At 39.8% G+C, this 17,226-nt stretch overlaps 1 protein-coding gene across 1 annotated transcript in view; it reads left to right on the forward strand.

The window, feature by feature from the left end:
- Positions 1 to 3,307: 3,307 nt before the first annotated feature.
- CCDC171 (coiled-coil domain containing 171) overlaps positions 3,308 to 17,226 on the forward strand; it is a 135,524-nt gene continuing 121,605 nt past the window's right edge. Inside the window, exons 1-5 of the mRNA XM_068423283.1 lie at positions 3,308 to 3,359; positions 5,870 to 6,041; positions 10,603 to 10,741; positions 12,768 to 12,942; positions 15,798 to 15,979. Coding sequence (XP_068279384.1) covers positions 5,884 to 6,041; positions 10,603 to 10,741; positions 12,768 to 12,942; positions 15,798 to 15,979 — 654 coding nt within the window. The 5' untranslated portion in view covers positions 3,308 to 3,359; positions 5,870 to 5,883. The remainder of the gene's footprint in view (positions 3,360 to 5,869; positions 6,042 to 10,602; positions 10,742 to 12,767; positions 12,943 to 15,797; positions 15,980 to 17,226) is intronic.

The raw sequence follows: 17,226 nt of genomic DNA on the forward strand, positions 1-17,226 counted from the left end.
GTTTTTGATCAGAAAAAAAATGCCATGCTGTTATTAAAAGAACTGCAACTTAATGAAATCTTGCGATTTTGTGCACCTGGGCAAAAAACTTCTTTGATTTGGCATGAGACATTTAAAATAACTGCATAATACAGAAAGTAGCAAAACAACAGTTAAAAGCCAATTATATAGATCAGATCACCAAGTAGAAATAAAGTTTTGAGACTTATCTCAGGGGGCATAAAATATTATGGAGCTTTTTGTCTCTTGCAATTAAAACTTAAGTCTTGTACCTTGAAGGGCATCGGTATCAGGCTATACTTCACCACACATCTTAGAAAATCTTAGCCCAAAGTGGTATTTTTGCAGTTGTAAGCAAGAGGAAACAACTTTGGAATAAAAAGTGACAGGGCACCTTAAGTGCTGTGGCAGTACTAGCAATCATGAAGTCAGTCATGATGACCTGTAAGCCAAAGCAATTAGCTGTACTTTGAATTCAGTATGAGTGTTTTCCTGAGTGAGGACCAACTGCAGCTCTGTGGTTAATATAAACTGATGTTAACTTCATAACTAACTATCTTTAGCGTAATTTTGCTCCTACTGGGGAATTCCAACTAGAATAAAAACCCCAACCATTTTAATGTGTTTTTGTAAATATAAATATCTATAAAGAAATATAAACTATGTTTTAATTTAAACTGCTAATAGTATTTCTCTGTAGATTTTTTGACATTATAAAATCTGAGACCTTTAGATTCAAAAGTCTGAATTAACGAAAGGTTAAGACTTGTTCTGCTTGTTTCCAGTTGTTGCATCCAGATTAAACAGTCACACCAAAGATGGAGAGGGGGTTACCAAACTGAATACAACCTAGAAAACCTGAGAACAGGTAATGCAACACAGCTCCCCGTAGTGATAAGAAGACAGTACTTACATAAGCAGCAGTACAGTACATGCAGCCTGTCAGACTGATGGGTGCTGCATACCCAGTGCTGAAGAAACACGGCACCTTATACAACTCAGAGAGTTGTGTAAGCTTGCTGGAGTCTTATATATCCAATCTTCACGTGTCTCCACCTGCGCTATTGCTTGGGGTCAACTTTGACTACAGTTAAATTATGTAATCCCTTCTATAGACAAGGATAATTGAGTTTCCCACAGATTTTTTTTCTGTGTTTCCATATTTCCCATTCTGTGCACTACCCATCAGTATATTACAGTCTCTTAAGTGACTTGTTCATCTTCTGAACTGTGTTCTCAAATAACCTGGTAATTTTTGAACTGTCTATTTTCTAAGATTAACCTGGTCATTTGTGGATTATATATTTTCCTAGATAACCTGGTAATCTGTGAACATTGCGATACATTTTACTTCCTCAGATGCAGAGCAATGTTCATGTAAGAGACTATCTTACTGATGCTTTTCAAAGTGTGGTTCGTGATAGCTTTAATACAATCTTTCTCGTGCAAGAGGAGCCGGATTTCTCATGGCCTGTGGAAATTCAGGTCACCTATCAAAGTAAAAGAATATGTATAAAAAGTGCCTTCCAAATTACTTATTACTAACATCTTAATGTTGATCTACTTATGACACTATCAGTGGTAGTTATTGAACGTGTTAACTTAAAATTGTTTTAACTCCCTTCAGCCTGTGACACACTTTCCAGAATACCTTGTCCACTTTCCTAGGATATTGTAGGGTGGTTTTTATTCCACCTCTTGTGCTACTGTTGTTTGTCATCAGATATGCTTACATCTGGGGCTTGAAATCTCTCAGTTGAGAATATATGTCACAAGAACCTTTCCATTTGTGCAGTGAGGCAAACAGAAGGGGAACGGCAACCTTGTTACTGGTCTCCCCCATCGACCCTGCTGTGTTTTTGTCCCATGGTCTTTCAAAATCATTACCTGTTTTTCTTGATAATCTGGGTGAAGAATGTGCTGCCCAGTATTTGAGGACAGCCAAGTCTCAATCTGGCTTTCAACGTTAGTTGGTCATTTTCATTTCCTATACATATTTTCCCTATTATCTATTTTAGGGATTCAGTACCGTAACATATGGCTGGGATTGCCCAGCTGCAAACGTGCATGTCACATGCCAGCAGCTCTGGGAAGGAGGGTAAGGCTGCCCTCCTGTCCATGCAGAGAGGTGTTTGGGGATGCCACCTGCGCTGCCAGTAACCGCCCGATGGAGATGATGTTCCCGGGGTGGCTGCTGGGCGGGCCGCGGCGGGGAGCCGCGCTGGGTGCTCCACGCCACATGCCCAGCCAGGTGCGGGGCGGGCTCGCTGTGGGCAACCGGTCTGGGCTGAAGAGACTTGCGCGCACCCGGCACTCTCGGGTGGCTCGAAACAACTCCCAAGTTACGCGAGGCGCAAGTCCTCAGGGAGAGAGGGCGGCAGACCCCGCGGGAGGACCAGGCCTCTCCGCCCGGCCTCCCCAGCGGTGCGGCCCGCTTCGCGCAGGCCGCCGCTGCGATGGAGAGCGGTCACGCCTCTGCTTCCCAGGGCGCTGAGAACCACCGCGGGGCGGAGGGCTTGGCGACGGGCGGGCTGCTGCGGGGCCGGCTGGCGGAAAGGCGGCGAAGCGGAAGCGTGGGGCGGGAGCCTGAGGCGACACCCGGTGGCTGCACGGGCGCACCCCATCTTCACCCCCGCCCCGCGCATGCGCGGCGCACCGCCCGCCAGCGCCGAGCGGCGCCGTTGCCAGGGCACTCTGCGCGCCCAGCCGCGCGCCACCTTCCAGGCGTGGGCGTTGCCAGGGCCCTGCTGCCGCAGCCGGAAGTCGCCGTTGGCAAGGCCCCGCCGGCCCTGACAACCGGGCGGGCCGTCGGCGGCGCGCACGGGTGGGGCGACGGCGGGAGGGGCGGCTGCCTCGCGCACGGCGCGGGAGTGCCACTGCTGCGTCCGGCGCCTCTGGGGGCCGCCGGCGCGGCACTGCTAGTGCCTTTGGCCGCCCGCCGGCGGCGGCACGCTGCCGGGCGCCCAGCCTGGGCGGTGAGGAGGGCCGCGAAGCCGTTCAGCCCGGAGGCAGCAGGCTGGCGGCGCCCGGTGAACGAAGAGTCCGGCCGTGGCGACGGAGCTTTGTGCTCGTTTCTCGGTGACGGCGGCTGTTGGGTGGCTCCCTGCAGCTGCGCTGGGAGCTTGCGGTGCAGCCGGGCGCACCCGCCGGCGCATTCTCTTCTGCCACCAGCCCGCCGCGCTTCGCTTCGGGCCGCCAGGTACACCGCCTGAGCCACTGCTGCGGCCTGCGATGGAACAAGTGACATCTGTGGTGTAAGCGTAGTGAAGGGATGCTGTTGCTTTGATTTTTAGCTTGCATAAAATTTTTGGTCTACGTTAATGAAAATCTGGTGATTCTTTCAGCCGAAACAGCTGCTGGTGAGTTTTTATCAGTTCTAGTGCAGATATGTTAGTTAAGGTTGGCTTTGTGTGTTTTAAAGTAGTATATCTTAAGATCATCGTTAGATTTATTTTGAGTAGTCTCAATCATGGACCAGTTTGGGCTGGACCTTCAAAGATCATCTAGTTCCAACCCGTTCCACTAGACCAGGTTGCTCAAAGCCTCATCCAACCTGGCCTTGAACACTGCCAGGGAGGGGACAGCCACAACTTCTCTGGGCAACCTGTTCCAGTGTCTGACCACCCTCACAGGAAAAAACTTCTTTATTATATCCAATCTAAATCAATGTGCTTGATAAAGTTAGTTAAGCATATTCGGAAGTTCATGAGGAGAATAGGACACAAGTTTTGTAGGTAGCACCCATCACAGATGTATTAACTCTCTAACGAACACTTACACTGTTTTGTTTAATTACGGGGCTCCTATGAGCCGTTCCATGCCACCTGAACACTTTTCTTCTGTAAGTGAAATAGCATACTTTTGGAGCGTATCCATTTGTGTGCTGAGAAACTAGCTATTGATACATATTTTAACAGAAGAAGGTTGTATATTCAGAATCATTAGCATTCCCAGAAAACATTCTTTGGATCCCGCCCCCCTCCCCCCCCCGCCCCCCCCGCCTCGATGTGTATTCAGAGTAATTTCAGGAAGTTTTAAGACTGCAGAATGATGTGGATGTGATAGTACATTTTGATTATGTTTTAAGACTAAGATTTTTTTTCACTGCAGCTATTGGTTATGAGGTAGAGTTAGTGAATTCTGTTCTTCAGGTGAAAACAGATGTCTGAGAAAGTCTTTTAGTACCTATTTTTTTTCCCATTGTTCATTATGAGATTTTGGTGTAGATTGCAATAAAGCTTAAAAGGGTGGTATGAAAAACTAGTTTCGCAGTGTTCAGAGCTACATCTTAATGTGAAAATTGGGCACAATTGATAGAGGTACAGTTTCCTGTACCCCAACAGCACGATTTTTTTTTCATCCAAGCAACTGATTTTTATTGAGTGCAATACTACAAATGATCTGTCAGGATTGTTCTTTACTCATGTAAAGTTGGAGGTTTTGGTTTGCAAGCTACTAATAATTTAATGGGCCTTATCATGTGCCTAACAATTATACCACAGACTTGTCTATACTTTGAAAATGAGGTCTTCAGCTATTTTCTCAGTTGAGATAGAAAGCAAGCTGTGTCGCTTTCTCTATGAGTGAGTGACAGGTGCATGGTAGTTATGTGTTTTGGGGCTTATGAACACATGTACCAAGGTGAATTCTGATGGGTAGATCTTAACAATCACAAATGATACATCTAGATATTTATTAATAAACTGAAGCAAACTGTTAACCTTCATTAGCTTTTTTTCCCATGTTACTCCATTTGATTTTGAAGACACCTTGGAATAACTACTGCTTGAATATAAAGCAGTATGATAGTCCTGGGCACCAGTTGTTAAGCTTTAAAAAAAAAGTTTTTAGAAATAATAGGTTTATTCTTGCTGCATGCTCTGTTCTAATTACAGTTTGAAGCAGAAATGCATTTTTTCTTCTCCATACTTCTAGTGAAGATTATTAGCTACTGGAATGAACAAAATCAGTTTATGGTTAATATATTACACCAAGTACTTCTGTGTTTAGTCCAACAGAAATAGATTGTGACAAACATGTCGGCAAGCCAGAGATGGTAAAGGTGGGATCCAGGCTGATTTCTTGTTTTGGATGTTAGTATAGATGTCCATCTGCTGTGGAGTTCAAAAGCAAACCTTCATAGCTCATTAATCTGGACTGTTGAATCCAGCTTATTCTTCATGTTACCTTGCTTTAATTAATGGGAAGAACTCATAAATGAGTTTGCTATTCAACTTGAAGTAAATCTTGGAGTTTTTCTAAGGTCTATGTTATAAATATGTTATCTGTATTGATTTCTTTTTGTTAAAAACACTACATTAGTGAGTTTTTTCTGAAGGTGAACTGAGTTATAGTTCAATTTAATATTCCCCCTAAATATTGCTGACATATCTAATACAATAAAAATATGTTCAAGTAGAAAATTCCAGGTTTATGAAACAGTTAGAAGACTTGCTCTGTTAAAGGCTGCTATCAGACAGCGAAGCTTGGATGTTGACCTGTTTAAAAAATCGTAGTACATGCATTTATCTCCCTTAGAATTATTTTGAAGAGAAATGGAGTTTGTGATCCTCTTAGGAGAATAGAGAATGTAGGGGAACAATCTATGCAAATATAAAATTTTTTATTGACATTCTTCTGAAAACCCTGGCAGTGGATATTCTACAAAATATATATATATATATATATTTTTATCTGCAGTATTCATAGCAGCACAATTTTCTGTTGACTAAAACTGATATCAGATTGCAGTTGGTGATAATTGTTCACACAACATTGTAGTAACACTGTTTGGTAACTGTTCATGAGTGGTTAACAAATGATTCCATTATTATGTTGCCAAATAAACTAAAGCATGTGTCTGTTACAGGCTTTAATATTTTTATGATATGGAAAAGAGTAATTTTTGAAGCTTGTCAAGTAGAAGTATATATGGTCGAAGATGAAGTTCATTCTCCAGAGTTTATAGACTTGAAAAGCTGCATATTGGTAGTCATGAGTTTGTCCTCTCCCGTCAGCCACGCTGTCATGGAAGCTAAATGGTGAGCTCCACTTCTGTGTTTTTAAGTCTAGTAATATGGTTTATGTTTTTGTGGTTTATTTCTTAGATACCTGAAATTATGTCGTTCAGACTGAAGAAGAACCAGATATGGTGTGATGCATGCAAGCTGTGCCATGTCAGTGTGGTTCTGAGGTGAAAAGATTTACTTGAAGGCATGCATACTGGCCATACCATGTGCAAGAATTCTCACAGGGCCATAGGAGACGTGACTTAGAGATAGAGTTCCTGCCTGCAGTTAGGAACGCTGACCTGGAGTTAGAGAATGGTTTTCTGCATTAGCTGCGGTGGTAGAGGTCAGCTTTAAGTCTTGCACATGGCTCTTATTTTTTATGATCTGATATGTGTTTGATCTTTGGCACAATTAAAGTAAGCTTTAATTCATTTGTATCATCTTAGCTGTGAGACCTATTTGTCGCTATTCAAAGTCTGATTATACAAAACTGCCAGTTATATAGGATCAGCAAAATTCCACGAACATGAACTTTGATTAGGAAATCAGACTATTCCTTCAGCTGGGGATGTTTAGCAAAATTCCACTGCTAGGTAATAAATGAAAGAAAATTTCTCTCTGTTACAAAATTAGATTCTGCCAGATGTGGAAGAAAAGCTACTAAAGAACTGTTTTTCTGTGATGTTCTATGTTCACTGTAACTAGCTGACTTGTGAAGTGAATCTGAATTTAAAGTTTTTGTGTTACAAAAAGTCATTCTGCAATGTAGAACTCAAAAGCTGTTTCACATGCTTATATGCTTTCTTCAAGAATCTTACAGTACTACTAAAAATGATGTCTTAGAAGCTGTAGTTGGTAAAATATGTATTTTATTTCAAAACCTATGATCGATGACCTGTTAATGTATGAAAGTGGAAGTACAAAGCATTCTCTGAATTCCTTTTAGACTGGAAATCATACATGCTGTGAAACTTTCCAGGGATTTTGTGTGGTTTTGTCTTTGATTTAAGCTTCCGAGAGCTTTATGCATGTTTCACTTCTTGTAACATGAATATGGAAGGAAGAATCTCCTACAATAGACAGTATGAAGGTTTAATAAAGTACTGTGTGTGCTGGCGATGCTGTGGTGATTAAAGAAAATACCACAAAAATAAGAATTCTTAAGGCCAATCACTATTTTATTTGAAAATGTTTAAGTGGACAAATAAAGTGATGAAGTAGTTCACATAGTAATATTCCCTTGATTTTTTTTTTTTTTTTTTTAAAGTAGCTGATTCAATTTAATTCTATACTAAGAACAAAAATAGCATTTTCTGCTTTGTATTTTAAATTTTTCAATAATGGCATTGTGGGTTTAGAAGCTGTGCAGAAAATGCTATTTTAAAAAGGTGTTTAATGCTTTTTTCCACCAGTAGTTACTGTTGTGCTTTTGTGTCTGAATGCTGTTATACACATTTTTCATTTCTATAGTCACACAGAATCACAGAATCAATCAGGTTGGAAGAGACCCCTGGGATCATCGAGTCCAGCCGTTGCCCTGACGGACATAATTTCTTTAGTGCATACATGTATTTTTTTTCCTCCTAAACTTTTATATCTAACTCTTCCTCAGTTCGGGTACAGAGTATCATTTCCCACCAATGTCCCTAATTTTCTATTAGTTGTGTTTTGTGGCTTGTTTGTTTTCCACTGATCCAGTTAAGTAGAACAGCTAATCACATAGTTAAATTTTCCTCTGAGTAAGTTTTATTGCGTAGATATCTCCATTGTGCTGTCTTATTTTTTCCTGGATACTTAATAGAGGAGTTGGAAAGAACAGTTTTCTTGAAAGCTGATTGCCATACAAACCAATGTAATTTACTTAAAGATTTAAGGCTGGTTTATTTCCTTTACAAAAAGTACTCATTCCCTTGCTTGCATTCAGTGTGCTCTCCATGCAAGAAGTATTAAATATTACCAGGTTTAAAGAAGCAAAATGACCTCCCCTGCTGCCTGCAAACTAACATAATGTTTGCCTGTTTCATAACCCTTGTTTCTTTGCCCTGGTCCTCCCTGGTTTTCAATTTGGATTCTCTTTTTCTTCCTCACCCATGGTTTGCTAACTTTAGTGCTATCTGGCCTTTAGCTATCTTTAGTTGAGATTGATACTTCTTGCATCATCTCTGAATAAGATGACTTGCCTTTCTTTCATCTCTGTTTTCCCCAGCCACAGAAAAATAAAAGTCCCAAACCTATGATTGTTTGCGTTTACCCTGCATCCGGGGCTAAACAATGGCCATCTGTTTTGTCACCTGGTGACCCCTCCCCAGCTGAGAAGGGGAATTGGGAAAAGGGAATGAGACTCGTGGGCTGAAATGGAAACAGTTTTAGTAAAAATAAGAAAACCAATATCAATACTAATGCTAATATAAAATAAATGCAGTTATACGCAGCCCATATAGTGGCTGCGAGCTGCACACTCCCAGCAGTGAATGCCAGATGTTGAACACTGCGAGCACCACGGCTCCAGCGACATCACGATGGTCACAACAAATGGGAAAGCAGGCCTGGGGAGCAGAATGATGGGCGAGACTCTCCAGGGATGGCGACCATTGAGAAGAGAGAGTGTCCCCAGCAAACTTTCCAATTTCTAGTGAATGTGATGTTCATGGGGTAGAACACTTCTGTTGGCCAGCCTGGGTCAGCTGCCCTGGCTTTCGCTCCTCCTAGCTTTAGCACCTGGCTAACTCAAAGCTGCTGACAGCCTTGATCACCATGGAGACCTGCATACCATGGCTGGCCATGAACTAAAACAAAGTGTCTTATCAACTATGTTCCTGCCATATTGGGTGCTGCAGTCATCGCAAAAGCGCAGCTTTTCTAGACAGAAAATTGATTCTGTGATTCTATATCAGCGAAACCAGACAATGGTGTCCACAAACAAGCTTTTATACTGTTTACAGGTGCTCCAGCTGTTCAGATCCTTCTTATTTGCTGCTTGACTTACCACCATATCTTCTTATTGCAGTATCTGAGTTGCATGAAATAATGATACGTGATCTTACTTACCTTGTTGCTGATCTTCTGCCCGTTGAGTCATGTTGATTCCTTTGGGTATGGCTCCCATAGTAAACACTGAAAGCTAATAATGTGCCTGTGATTTTCTTGCAGTACATGCAGTTTTTAATGATCCTCATCTCCTACATTTATTAAATATTTAAAATGTGTTAAGTACATGGCACCCTGTGGAACAATTACCAATGGCATACAATTATTCTGATCTCATAGATGAAGTTCATCTTGTTTTTAAGTGGAACTAGACTTAGTATTTATTAAATTCTAAAATATATATAGGCTGCAGCTAAAAAACCTGAAATTTCATCCTTTGTTATTAGTAATGTCTTTAAAGGCAACACTTAATCTAAATTACTGCTCCCCTTGTTGATGACATTTTTGTCTTTCTTGCTGGTGAACTCATGTGAGAAAACATATATCATCAGGTAGAGTCTCAGTCGTGGAAAATGTTAATGGTGCCTGTGCACAAACCTAGGGGTAAAGTGGTCATTTTTTATTTAGAAAAAACAAATAATTAAATCCTGGTAGACTCTCATTTCTCTAATTAATACTTAAGACTTCATGTAGACAAAGGTAAGCTATTTTAGTATTTTCAGTTCTGTATGAAATGATGCCAACTTTGTGGTTAATTTAATTGTGTTTCTTTTTATAGTATATTTCATGTTTAGTGGTTCTGACAACTTGTGCTTTTATGTGGAGCAACTAATTATTGCAGCCAGCCATATAAAATAAAGTGAAAATGGATTTTTAACTCTTGAAATAATTTAGAAGTTATCCAGTTTGAAGTTAGAATAATTGCACGTAAGATTATTGAACTAGTGTGTGTTAATTAAATATGCATTTTTGTACCGATTTTTCACTCTACGTAGAAAAGCTTGTTTTGATTATTTAAATATTGCTTGTGCTCAAGAGCTGATGCTGCTACTGCCAAGTAGATTTTCTTTTAACTGAAATAGTAGTGGAAATGAAGATACTGGATATTTTAGAGGGCTAGACCTTTAATTTGGATTGTGTTTGCGATCAGTTGCTTGTGTGTGGTTTAAATGTTTATATCTTCAAAGAAAAAATGTGGAAAAGTTGTTTTTTGTACCACGTATGTGCATTTGTTTCATGACAGAGGTGATTTTGAGATGGTAATCAATGTTTAAAAAATAAGCCTTACCGCAGGAGACAAACAAAAACTTGCTAGTCATTTTCATGTAAGTGATTGGAATTATGTTTTTTAAGCATCCTGAAAGTTTACTGAATCAGTAATAGAGATAACGAAAAATAATAAAAAACATGTTATGCCTAAATCAACTTCGGGAAATCCAAAAAGTGTATATCTTTTTTAGGTTCCTGCTGCTGCATCTCTCAGATCTTGCACAATGAGCAATTCTATATAACTTTTTTCAAAGAGCAGTAGTATGATGACAACTGCATGGCATAATTTTACTTAAGTGAATGTCTAGAACTTTGGGCTCACAATCTGATTGTTGAAATATGGAAGCATTAAAACTTAAAACTCATGTTTTCTGAAAACATTCATATTTTGCAGCTTACATAATGCCAAGTGTGAGTCACAGTTGCTACAAAATAGCAATGAATCAGAATTGGACACTGCTGAAGATCTGAGAAGGAAACTCTGTCAAGCTAAAAAAGAAAAATTAGCCTTAACCATTAAACACAATCAAGAAGTAAGAACTTTTTTGTTTGCTTTAATTTACTCTTGGAATAAATGTAATCTTGTTTCATGAAAATAATACTCTCACGTGGTGTATCAAAAGCACAGATATTAGCTGAAAAATAACAAGGAAGGTGACACTGTACAGGCCTCTCATACCTGTTCACGGGAACTCTTAGCACCTCTGCTGGCATTGTGAATAGTTAAACTTGCACCAAGCAGAGCACAAATTTTCTGCAGGGAAAGAAGTCACTGCCCCTACCAGTAGTTTGTTAGATAAAATTGGCTGGTGACACAAATAAATAAAAGCCACAGCTTGAATCTAGCCTCATAAGAACATCTTAGTTCTTCTTTATATTTTTTTGCAGGGTATTAGAGTATCATTTTAATTCTGCAGAAATAATTTGCAACTCATAAACTTAGTACAGTATTTTTCTGTGTGTGTACACCAAATCCATCTAGGTTATCCTTTAGTGATCTTGCAGTGTCTCAGCTTGTGCAAATTTGCAGTTTTCAATAACTATAACAATGTATAATGTACAAATGTGGTGATGGGTTCATCAGTAATTTCACACTTGTTAATGAGAACTTCATTCATAGGGAAGTAATCTGTCCGCATTACAAAGGTTTTTCCTGATGCTGTTGTAGCAAGCTAGTATTGAAATGAGGTAGGAGAAAGAAAATACTTAATAGTATTTAGCTTGAATACCAGTTTTCACACTAGTATACATAAGGAAAGGGTATTTTAGAATACAGCAGCAGTTGTAATCCGCTTCAGATTTGTTGCTACTAGGAACACTTCCTGCGCTTGCTAATGCCAGTCTGGCAGCTGATATCCTCGTTTAAACTGTGCTGGTGCAGAGGTATTACTACTACTACAGGTAACAATTCTGCTGTTAGCAGTTTGCTAGGGGCAGTTGTTGTGGGTGCTCATTCATCTGTTTTGGCCTAAGTCCAGCCAATAAACCAATTTTGCTGTTCCATATCCGTTTATTATTGGGGTGTGTACACAAATTAAGAGATTTCTGCTTCTCCCACAACGACTTGCTCTTGTGCTGCAGTTAATTCATTATTTTCCCATTACCCCATCAACTGTGGGGTGATTCTGTAAAATGGATTCCTGGAGTTACCTGTTTTAAAAAAAAAAACCCAAACAAACCACCTCTTACATTGAGAATTTGAAAGCTGGGTGTGCACAAGGATCTCCTGCACGATTTTGCTGTCGTGGTTTGCACCACAAAGTCAGGTTGAATTTTAAGTAGGTAACCTACTTGAGAGACTGCTTTTTTCCCTATCCATTTACTATATAGTTACAGGTAATGGAAGTGCTCAGGTTACCTACATGTGGTATTACTGAAGTCAAGGGACTGCTTCATAGATGTTCTGAAGAAATAAATACTTTACTTTCCACCTTCTTGTGTTGAAATAGCTTGAACTTCATTTTCTGGCCCCCGTTTTTGGCAGCAGTGACTAAACTATGTTTCTTAATCTGGATAAGATCACTTTGAAGCATTTACAATTTTTAGTTTGTTGTCTGTTAAATTTAGTAGCATTCTGTTTGACTACAGAGCATTATTGGACTGAGTTTTATGTTCATACATATACTTGTGAGTTATTAGATGTCTGATAGACTAGCATCCCAATGTGACTGTTTTTGTAAGTGTTAAATTTAAAGAAAGTTACCAGAAAATTGCTTGTGGAATATGTTTCTGTTGCTGCAGTTTTTCCTTTGATGTGCAAGAATATGACAGTATTATGACTTTTATTTTCTTAAGATAGTGTACTTTTGGAAAAATGGAGAGGTATGTTTAAGGGACATGAATTTAATCTAGGAATAAGAAAAAATTGCATAAAAAACAGTGAATGTACATAAATGTGCATTTGCAAGACTGTATTTCCAATTCAAGTGGAATAAGAAGGCAGGTGTAAATGCAGTTCAAAATATCTTTTACAAATATTCTGTAGATGTATTTCTATAACGTTGCATTTTTTTCAAAGGAGCATTGTTGCTAGTTTTCTGAAACAAATTTATTTTCTAGCTGTCCAACTATGAAAGCCAGATAGTCAAATTACGGTCAGAAGTTGAGAAAGGAGAGGCTGTTCGACAAAGTCTGGAGTATGAGTTGTTAATTGCCAGAAAAGATGCTTGTCTGAAAACGTATGCTGCAGAAGAGGAGTTAAGTGATGCAAAAAACAAACTTGTGGAACTGCAAGGTATGTTTCAAAAAAGCAAAGTGGAACAAAGACTACGTCAGTTCCAAGTCAGGAAGACAAGTTAGAAGTGGTGACTTAATTAAATCTTTTAGTTATTGCTGTTTTTCTTGGATCTCTCTTATCTTTCCCACCTCTTTTCCATCTGCTTTTGTAAACTTGTAAGAGCTTACAAAACTCTTGCTGTCTCGTGTGAATTAAAACTAACCTGCTAAACCTATCAACACTTTTTCCTCTTGCCCCTTACCTTCTGTTGTTCCCTCTTTCACTGCAGTCCTTGTACAGAGTTGTCATCACAGTGGCTGTCTCCACATCCTGATTATCACTGTGTCCAGCAGTTCTTCCTTTTCCATTTCAGGGAAAAAAAAGAAAAAGTCCATTCCTGTTCATTTGTTTGCACTATTTTCAGTTCCAGAAGTTCTCATCATACTACTACTTTCTTTCTTTCATCTTTTCAAAGGTTTCAAGCTTTTCATTGCTCATGTCCTGTTTCTTTTTTTATCATCCTTGTCTCTCTTTTTATAGGGAAGGGAACATGTATGTTGTGACAGTAGTATGTGGAAGGGAAGGTTTTTACCTAGACATTTTTTTCCTACTAGTTTTGCGTTCAGAAACTCAGATTTTCTTGATCCTCCTCAACAGAGAGAGATTTCTCATTCTTACGAGTTAAGTGAGATGCATTTTTAGTTACCTAAGTAAGTATAATAGCTTTATAACCTACAGGAGATGCATTTGTGAGTTTGCCAAACCTTTGATGTTCCATGAAGAGTTTAGAGCTCTCCTTGTGGAGATTTTATCCTTTCAAGAATGGAAGGAGACTTGGAAACTTGCAAGTACTTGAAGTACCAGGTGTTTTTAAGATAATTAGGAAGCTGAACTTTTCACTCCTTTGGAGAACACCAAAAAAAACCCCCAGTCTTATGGATTGCAAACTGGAAGAAGGCATTTTTTTCCCTTTGGAAATTCCCCTGTGATTGCAAGCTGAAGACTTTAACTGCTAGTTTCTCACTTAGAGGAAAGCTATGTTTCTTTCTGTGCATGCTCACTTTACTACTAGTTTGCTTGCCAGTTTAGAAGTGCGTAGTGTGTGTATTTTAAATACTTTAAATCTCATTTTGTGATTCACTTTATAATTTAGAAAACTCAATGACTGCTGTATTGGGCACAGCTGGCAGGTGTTGGTGCTGGGTGCGGGTCTGCAGGGCAACCTACGCGGGAGGAAAGAGGTCTGGGTCTGCCTGGAGCTGGTCCTGGCCAGCTCCACAATGGGCAAACCCACCCACCGCTCCACGCCAAAGTGCCCACCAGAGAGTGCAGGGCGCCTCTGCCAAAACCTGTTTCAGAAAGGGTGATAAATGCCGATAGGAAGGGAAAAAGAAGAGGAAAAAAGAAACAGCAGAAGAGACAGGAGCAGAGCAGCAGCCTCAGCAGGGGCTGGGGCCAAAGTAGTGACAGCCCATGCAGGCACCAAGAGGCAGGACTCAAAAGGGACTTGCTGATGGAGGAACCACAGTACAGTGACCCCAGTCTGCTGCGCTACCTGTCACCTTCCTGGAGGGACTGGGCTAATGCGGTGAGGGGACTGGAGAACAAAAAGTGGGTAGGAGAGGTTTTGCAGAGGCAAGAGTTGTTTTCCTAAATGTATGTGTGTGTGCGTGTTAATTTCTTTCAATACCAGAGTCAGTAATTAGAAGTCTGTTAACTGACAGTAATTACCTTGGTTGAAATTCCTCAAACTGTGTTGTTTTTTTTTTTCTGTGACAGGTGCTGAAGAAGTCAAATCATCATGGTGTTGCTTCTCAATTCTTTTGCAGTTTATAACAACGCTTGTTTTCCCTGGTCACTTGGAGCCTTCCTTGCCTCTTGGTGCTTTGATGTGACCCTGCTTTAGCTCATTGGACAGAGGCCTCATTTGTGGCTTGTCCTCTTCAGTATTTCCTCCAAATTGTTTTTCTGCTGTTCTCAGTGAGGCTTGACTTTCTGCTCTCTGACAGTCCTTTCCCATCATTGTGTCCACTGATTCTCTATGTCGTCTTAATGTGTCTCTTCTGTTCGTTTTATTGTTCCCCAACTGGGAAGAAATTTCAGAAAGATGAATTTGAAATAGAAATCTGTTAAAAAGAGGTGATTACTTAAAGGCCAGTGTAGCTAGTTGTATTTCACAAAATGAAAAGCTGATACAACGTACTTTCATCTGAAAGCCAGTTTGTAAAATAAAGGAAAGTTCCTAGTCAAACTGCTTAAATAAATAGGTATAGGTAGTCAAGTTTCCACGGCATTTAAGCTGTTGCAGAAGAGTATATACAGTGTTCCCCTGTCTCAAAGCATTTGCTGGGCTCAAGGTTTAAATTTCTTGAGCAGCAGTAAATTTCCTTTGAACAGCTGAGCCTTTGCCCGCTAGCCCAACCTGCCTTAGGTTTTCCTATAGTCCATTTCATGGGGCAGGTGCCTAGCTTTAGTGTCACTTAAACTGAGCTCAAAATTAATTGATAACAGACTAATATCTACATCAAATAGACACTTGGGAATAAGTTGGCCAAGCGTAGAAAGCTGAAATGGAGTCCCCCATGCTATAGAGACCTCACTTCAAAGAGTTAGCTCAAGGTTTTATTCTTTTCCAAGAGGAGAAATCTCTAAAGCATTCCTATGTCCTCAAGTGAAAGATGCTATAAGAACACAAAATTTAATTGTTTCTTTGTAGTAAAGGTGGTGGTCTCCAGTTCTGGAAGTGTTAATGTCCCAGTGTTCCACGAGATATCAGGATACACAGAAGAACTGATGATTGTTATATGTTTTTTTCTGAACATGCTTTGCAGTGCTACTTGTCTTCTTTCTTTCTTTTTTTCTGTAAACAATAGTATTGAATGAAAAACTTCAGCAGAAGGTGGCAGAGACTGAGAAAGCTTTTCACATTGCTCAGCAGAAGTGGAAAGAAGAGCAGCACAGACTTGCAAGTGAGAAGGATGATATCCGCAGAACTTGCAACAGTGAATATGAATTGCTTCTTAAGGAAAGCACCAGATTAGAAAGTGTGTTGCAGGTATGGTGTATTAATAGTTGGAAAGTTGCATGAGATGATGGCTAGAACTTTTTTGTTGCGAAGTGTTGTGGTGGGTTGGGATTTTTCTGGTTTAGGGAAAAAGTTGCCCAAATAGCTAAATACTGCAGAATATTTCTGAAGAATATAGCTTTATAAAGTTACATTTACTGTGTCACAGTCTTTCTTGCTTTGATGGAATGTGTTGTGACTGATCTTCATGGTAAACACTTAAACGAAGTTACTGGTGCACAGTGTAGTGAGGCCCATTTTCACTGTCATGCAAAGCCGAGTTAGTAAAATCAGGGACACTCAACACGTAGCTTCTGACTCCATTTCCCTCTTACCTCCTCCAGTCTGACATCTAATAGCCTGTGAACATGCAAATCGTTTGTATAATATGGAGACTACACACTGCCAGGGAGCCCAAACAATGATGATGGGATTTTCAGCTGTGCATTGTACATTATTGACTCCATGCCACATATGAAAAATGACCGTTGTTGGAAATTCTGCTATTTGGTTAGGAAAAAATCATTTAATGTTAAGAGATGGCCTTATAATGTTTTAGATTTTTATTCTTCAGATAATTCATTTCATTGTATTTAATGAAAAACGTAATTTCAAAGTTGAGTTGCACTCATATGCATAAATCCCTTAATGTTAAATGTGTAAAAAATAATAAAAGGAAGAACTTTTTTTACACTTTTTTTTCCACAGTCAAGCTATCCAAAACTGAATTATGTTTCAAAGACATCTATTAGTATTATGGTGTGGAAGTGCTCAGTTAACGTACCCAACTTTTACCTGCTCCATGGGGACACAAACAATTACATAACGTTAATTTAATAATTTTAATCTTGCTAATTGACAACGGAGTTACTTTATGTATTAGCAATGTAATAATACCATCTGAGGAAAATGAAGAATGTATTCGGCTGTAGTTATCCTTTATGCTTTTGAAGAAGTGTAGTGCAGAGGCTCTGTTAAGACTGATAGCCAATTATTCATGTGCATTACGTATGCAGAGAACAGATTGCTACTAAGAGATTCACTTTCTTTTGTTCACCGAGACTTTTTCTGGTTTTTATATTCCTGTTTTCTTCTTTTATAGCTCCCTTTAAGATGTGGCAGACTTATTTCAGTTGGTCTGGGCACTGGTCAAGCAGCAGAAAATTAGCCCTACTTTCTTCCCACTCGGTCAGCTCCAAGCCTGGGACAGTGCCAAACAGTTTTCCCAAATGTCACAA

Source organism: Nyctibius grandis, chromosome Z (assembly GCF_013368605.1).
Source record: "Nyctibius grandis isolate bNycGra1 chromosome Z, bNycGra1.pri, whole genome shotgun sequence".
Lineage (NCBI taxonomy): Eukaryota > Metazoa > Chordata > Aves > Nyctibiiformes > Nyctibiidae > Nyctibius > Nyctibius grandis.